Source organism: Anomalospiza imberbis, chromosome 14 (genome assembly GCF_031753505.1).
Source record: "Anomalospiza imberbis isolate Cuckoo-Finch-1a 21T00152 chromosome 14, ASM3175350v1, whole genome shotgun sequence".
Classification (NCBI taxonomy): Eukaryota; Metazoa; Chordata; class Aves; order Passeriformes; family Viduidae; genus Anomalospiza; species Anomalospiza imberbis.
In genome coordinates, this window is record NC_089694.1 from 5,134,256 (window position 1) to 5,141,057 (window position 6,802).

Here is a 6,802-nt window from a genome sequence, read left to right on the forward strand (position 1 = left end):
TCCCAGCCCAAAGCCGCAGGCGCGGCCCCGCCCCGGCTCGTCACGGGGCCGGAACCCGGAGCCGCCGGAGCCGCCGCCGCCCCGGGCCCAGCGCTGCCCCAGCCCGGTCCGGAGCCGCGCCGCTCCCCCCGGGGCCGCCAGCATGTCCAACATGGAGAGTATCCTCGGGCGGGACCGCGGGCGGGACGGGCCGGGAGCCGCCGGGCCGGGCCGGGCCGGGCCGGGGGAGGTGGCGGTGGCGGTGGCGGTGGCGGCGAGCGAGGCCTCCCCGCCGGGAGGAGCCCCCGGGGCGCGGGGGAACGAGGAGGCGAATCCCCCTCACGGCGGTGGTCGCGGGGCCCGAGGGGCAGCAGCGGGAGAGCTGGGTGTGACACGGGCAGGGGCTGAGATCTCTCAAGCACGGAATTCTCTTCTAAAGACTAGAAAACCGAGAAGGGATCTCATATTCCAAACCAGTATCTCTAGGGGGTGTCAGAGGATGGTGCCAGGCAGTGTTCAGTGGTGACCAGCACCAGGATGAGAAGCGGTGGTCATAAACTAAAAACCAAGGGTTCACCTCAGCACGAGGAAGAACTTCTTTCCGTGGAGGGGCAGAGCACTGGGACAGCTGCCCTGAGGTGTGGAGTCTCTGTCTGGGGAAATCCCAAACCCACCTGGACACGTTCCTGTGTCCAGAGCGGGGGGGTTGGACTGGGTGATCTCCAGAGGTCCCTTGTAACCTCAGTTATTCCGTGATTCTGTGGTTTCACCACCCTGGAGGGACAAGGAAGTGAGTGGGAAGTTCGGTGTCTCTTCCCAAGGTGTGAGGAGGAAGAGGCAGGGCTGTGGTGGATGGAGGGACAGCCCAGTTCCTGAGGCAGAAACCACAATTTATACTAAATATAGTATAGATGGGACAGCAGGGACAGCATACATGTCTGTAAACTGGAGTGATGTCAGCTGGGCTGTCCCCCAAAACAGCCACCACGTCAGCTGTGCTTCCTGCTCTTGGAAAGAATTTACACGCGGAGCCCTGTGTGGGCTGATTGAAACTTTCTTGCTGTATAAAACCATCTTCACACACGGGCAGAAAACTCCTACAGAGCCCAGAGGTCTCGGTGTGGATTCCAGTGGTCTCAGTGTGGTTGGAATGTGCAGGCAGTGCCGGCTGTCCTGGGACTGACAGGATTGCTGGAGCAGCTGACTGTGACTCACAAACTGAGGTGGAAGTTGGATCTATTCACTTTGTGGCAAGTTGAGAAAGACACTTGAAGGGAGGAGCAGGAATGTGCTCCGCAGGGATGGGTGAGCTGAGGAGGTGGCAGGTGAGCTGGTTAAATGTCAGGTAAATTCCCTAGCTGAGTAACTGAGGAAGTTCTTTCAAAATAAACTGCTCTGGTTCTGGTACCTATATTAATAGATATCGTGAATGCAAAGTCATGTTTGTTACCTGTTTGTAGCCTGCTTGTGATGTTTACAGGATAACAAAAGACATTCCTCATGTTTCCAGGTTGCTGTTAGAGTAAGAGGAATGGCTGGACTTTAAAGCAGAAAACAGCTCTGGAATAATTTATGTGCTTGAAATATTGAAGAAATCTTAAGTAGTCGTAATGTTTAGCTTTGTGCTTCCACTTAATTGTTAATCATCTTAGTACCTGCTGCATCTTCCTCTTCGGATATCACAGGTGGCAGGAAGTAAACCTACAAGGCTTTTTACTTACATGTTGTTTGAGAAAGACTGATATTATTTGGAAGCTTTCATCAACAGTATTTTAAGAGAATGTTTTTGATTGTTATTTTTACAGCACACAGATTCTCTGTCAGTAGTAGTTTAGTGCAGTCATTCCAAATCACTCTGAAGGCTTGTCTTATTGTTTTCTTGGAGCTTTCTGTTGAGCAGTGGAACTTTTCTTTTTAAAGTTTCTCTTCGTGACTGAAGTACACTCTGCCCAGAAGTCAGATGACAGAGTTGTTGGGGAGCCTGGCATCACTCACATGACCCAGGGCTGGGAAGGAGCTGGATGAACAATTTAAATCCAGGATCTTACTGGGTTGTAGCTGGCTGGGGCCAGCTGAGCCAGTTTGTTGTTACACAGTTCATTTGTTGTGTTCTTCAGTGGCTTTGGGCTTTTTCTGGATGGGGAGGTTCCAGGCAGGTCAGGAAACTGCATCATTTCACTGGGAGTCACAGGCTTTGGGTATGGGAGTGAAAGTAACCCGCAGAGAACCACTCTCAGTTCCTCTTGGGGGGTCTTTGGTGGTTGGATTTATCACTCTGAAATAGGTTTGGTCCCTTAACTTGCACTGCAGAACACCTGTTTAATTTGAAGTTTGCTGCAAAGGAGCTCAACAGGAACTCCAAAAAATGCGACAAAGAAGAAAAGGCTGAGAAAGCTAAAATTAAGAAGGTAAGTCTGAACCATGTTTTTAGATCTGTTGCTTGCCTGTTAGGGCAGGAAGACATCTGGTGTTTTGCCATTTCCCTGGTGTGCATGCTAATAATCTTGTGGTCAATGTTTGTGATTTAAAATACGTGACTATAAAGGTTCCTGTATTTATTAATAAAAATGAGGATAAATCCTTGTGCATCCTCATGGATGGCCTGTGGCATTTGCTTCCCTAGAGGATTGTCTTGTATGTGTTTCGGTAGAGGCTGTTGTTCTCAGAGTTAAAACCACTTCATGTTTATCAGCTTGTATTAAATGGGCTTGTGGAGAGGAACTTCAAAACAGCTTTTGAGTCCTTGAAGTAGTGAAGAGAGAGACTGAGTTGATTTGCTGTGTTTTTGCCCATGAGATACAGCTGTACCACCTGTGCCTGTGTTTGTGTCTTGAGACTGAAACTGTTTTCAGGAACAGAAATTGTGTTTCTGCAGCTCTCCAAAACTGCCTGTTTGAAGTGCATTCTTTCCAGAGCCTTCCTTGGAAAGAAGTTAGGAGTTCTCATCTTGGAAATGTTTGGGATCTATTGTAGCAAGAGGAAGGGATTTGTTTACTTCTTTAATAGAAAAATATATAGTGACTAATTAATGCTTCTTTCAAAGCCAAAACAGACTGCACAGAAATCCTGTGTACAAGAGCTGGGAAGGGTAAAAGGCTTTTCCTTTTGTCTCTCCCTCTTTGCCAAGGCCATCCAGAAGGGGAACATGGAGGTGGCGCGGATCCACGCGGAGAACGCCATCCGCCAGAAGAACCAGGCCATCAACTTCCTGCGCATGAGCGCCCGCGTGGACGCCGTGGCAGCCAGAGTCCAGACTGCTGTCACCATGGGCAAGGTGAGGCCCCCCCCATCCTGCAGGGTCAAGGAGGAGACCTCTCATCTTCTCTGGAGTGGCTTCATCCCAGCTGCAACAAGCTGGGAACTTTCACTTTCGGTTTTAGAGGTAGCCAAGAGTAAATCGGCTGCTGGAATTCCTCTGGCAGCTGCTCTTTGCACAAGATTATTGTGCGCAAAGATCCCCTTCAAAATAAAGTCATGAGGCAGAAGTTGTGATTCCAATAGATAGTTGTTTAAGATAAACTAATTTACTGCTCTTCACCTGGAAAGTTTATTGTGACCTGTGGACCAAATGTATCCCTTAACAGAGACAGGTCTCAAATCTTCAGAAATGAATGCCATAGAAAGCTCATTTTTAGTGACTTTTGCCTCAGAATGTGTATTTCAGTGGCTGAATTAATTTCTAGAGCTGGGAATGGTAGGAGCTATTTAAAATTTGGCATTCCAGACGGCAATAATATGTTCCCTCCTGTTTGGTACTGTCAAAGCTTTGTGGATACAGATAAGAGAGCTGAGTAGGTAATAGCAGAATGCCAGAATAATTTGGGTTGGAAGGGACCTTAAAGCCCATTCAGTGCCACCCCTTGTCTTGGGCAGGGACACCTTCACTATCCCAGGTTGCTCCAAGCCCCATCCAGCCTGGCCTTGGACCCTTGGACTTCTGGGTCTCTTGGACACTTGCAGAGACCCAGAAGCCACAGCTTCTTTGGCCACTCTGTGCCAGGGCCTCACCACCCTTACAGGGAAGAATTTGTTCCTAAACTGCTCTTTTTTTCCTTGTACTAATTTCCTTCCCCTTGTTTCAGGTTACAAAGTCGATGGCGGGGGTGGTGAAGTCTATGGATGCTACCTTGAAGAGCATGAACTTGGAAAAGGTAAACAGACTTAATTTTCTTGGAGCTGACATCAAAAGCTGAAGCACAAGTTTTAAAAAGGGAAATTCAATCAAGAGTTTTCCAGTTGAGATATATTTTTACTGTTATGTGAAGATAAGTGATTTGATTAATATTTTTCATAGATATCTGCACTAATGGACAAATTTGAGCATCAGTTTGAGACACTGGATGTTCAGACACAGCAGATGGAAGACACAATGAGCAACACTACAACATTAACAACGCCACAAGTAAGAATGATAAAATATATTTTAGCAGGTGATCTTAAATTATGTGTCTAAACTGTTCATTAAAAGCACTTGAAACACTCAGGTGTATGTTTGGGGTTTTTTACAGATAAGTTGAATTCTGTAGAAGCATTATTTACAAGGCAGAGTTCAATTAATGTAATTTTAACTGCTGAGCACCTCTGCTCCTTATTTTTGAGTTCATACCTTCTAGTGGTTAAGCCCAAAACTATTCTGCCAAAGGCATTTACCTTTAAATCAGTTTTGTTGAAATAATTCCTGTCCTCTGAAAATCTAACAAGAGGTTTGTCAGAAACTCCAAATGCAACAATCCATTTTGTTTTCCTTTAGAACCAAGTGGACATGCTCCTGCAGGAAATGGCAGATGAAGCAGGGTAGGTGAAGTTTCTATTTCTTTAGAATAAATCTTGGTTCCCACAACCCTTGCTGATTATATCTAAGGTCAAATACCCTTGTTTTATAAGCTATCTCTTGGAAGCAGAGGAAAAACTCAATTTTCCTTTTACCCCTGGACATACCTGACTTGTCCTGGTTGTGAGTCAAAATTACTCACCAGGATGTGTAACTCTGGAGTGCTCAGGGGGTGCCGTCTCATTATTCCTCTGCTGTCAGTTATTGTGCTTCTCCCTTGATCCACCCATGCCTGACTTGATGTTTGCTCTGTTTTCTCCTGTTAGCCTTGATCTGAACATGGAACTACCTCAAGGACAGACAGGTTCTGTTGGTACAAGTGTGGCCTCAGCAGAACAGGTAAATGTTGGATTTCAGTGAGGTTGATGTTTTCTGGAGAAATGGGATGTGAGAATTAATGCTTCACTCAGTCAAAACAATATGCTAAATTGCTAAATTCTATTTCAGCTGTTCCAAGGAAACTGTGTGGTTAAAAGTCTTGCTATCAAAGTAATTTTAACAATACACTTGTTGAACGTTAAAGGGAAGGGACCTTAAAACTCATCCAGTGCCACCCCTGCCATGGACAGGGACACCCTTCCCTATCCCAGGTGGCTCCAAGCCCCATCCAGCCTGGCTTTAGGCACTCCCAGGGATGGGACACCACAGCTTCTCTGGGTACCCTGTGCCAGGACCTTCCCGCCCTCCCAGCAGAGGATTTCAGTCCTCTTGTCCTATCAAATATTCCACATTCTGTAAAAAAATTATTTCCCTGCTTAATTTTGTGTTCTGAAACTCTTTCCTCACAGCCATGCTTGAGGTCTTAAGCAAATCTTGTTACACCATGAGAGAATTTCTTATCAGCTGGACATGAGATGGCAAAAGCTGCTTTTCCTGTTGCTGATGATTGATTTTCCCTTTTTGTTTTCCAACTGTGCAGGATGAGCTGTCACAGAGACTGGCCCGCCTACGTGATCAAGTCTAACTGAACAGGGCTGCAGTTCTTTGGACCTGCTTCCAAATTCCCTGTCTGGAACTAACCCTGCACTACACTCGAGGTGTAAAACAGTCCAGCTTAGGTGTTTGAATATTTGTAATATAGGGTACTTCACTTCCAGCTTGCTACTCTTTCTGAAATACATTAAGTGACCCAAAAATATCAGCTCTAACGTCCTTTTCTGTACATTTGGAAGTTGATCTATTTTTTGCAAACTTTTTTCACAAATTCAAGTTGATGTTCTAAGTCAGCTACTAATGGTGGTACATTCTAGTTCCAAGCAAAGCAGAGGGTCAGATATATTTTAAATTATGAAGTGATTTTTTTAAATTATGAGAACTGTATCTGGTTGGAGAACTGATGGATCGGTTCAGACGATTGTTGGAGATCATTTTCCTACAGAACCAAACTCCTGGAACACGCAGGGATGGACAGCGTGCACCTCCTGGGAAATGCACTTGTTGAAACAAATAAGTGGACTTTGAGCTTTTTAGTCTTTAAAATTTAGGATAAATGTGCTGAAATTAACAGTTTAGTTCAAAAATCAGTTACCAAAAGCTGATTTCATATAACTGGGGACTTGTATGGTGGTATCACTTCAGCACAGGAGGAATAAAGTATATTTTTGGACTCTTTGCCAGCTCTCTTGCTCTCTGCAGATAACATCCCATTGTTTTTAATATCCTGGTTGTATGGAGGAGCTAATTTTAGCAATCCCTTTATATTTCTGCATAGTAAGAGAGACTGGCTGCTCTCAGTAGCTTCAAACTCTTGTTGCAGTTGTAAAATAAGAAATGGTTGTAGAAATTTGTACCTGAGACCACTTGTGATGTGTTGTGATAAACAGTGATGTTTAAATTCTCTTCCTGGTTTTTCTGGGCTCATTTTTATTTTTTTCTTTGTAGGGGTGAGGGAAGGTGTGGAGCACCAGGCTTGGAATTGGTTCTTATATGCCTGGTATTCAGGGCTACTTAGGTTTTCCAGTGTTAGGGAATTGTTTAAGGAAAAAGTTAAAA

The 6,802-nt window shown here is 45.4% G+C and overlaps 1 protein-coding gene across 1 annotated transcript; it reads left to right on the plus strand.

Annotated features, from left to right (window-relative positions):
- On the plus strand, positions 1-5,946 carry CHMP1B (charged multivesicular body protein 1B). Its single transcript, XM_068204606.1, has 8 exons — positions 1-158; positions 2,290-2,387; positions 3,107-3,253; positions 4,062-4,130; positions 4,274-4,381; positions 4,730-4,773; positions 5,077-5,149; positions 5,730-5,946. Exons 1-8 carry the CDS (start codon positions 143-145, stop codon positions 5,772-5,774), a joined length of 600 nt encoding a protein of 199 aa, XP_068060707.1. The 5' UTR covers positions 1-142; the 3' UTR covers positions 5,775-5,946.
- Positions 5,947-6,802: the final 856 nt, after the last annotated feature.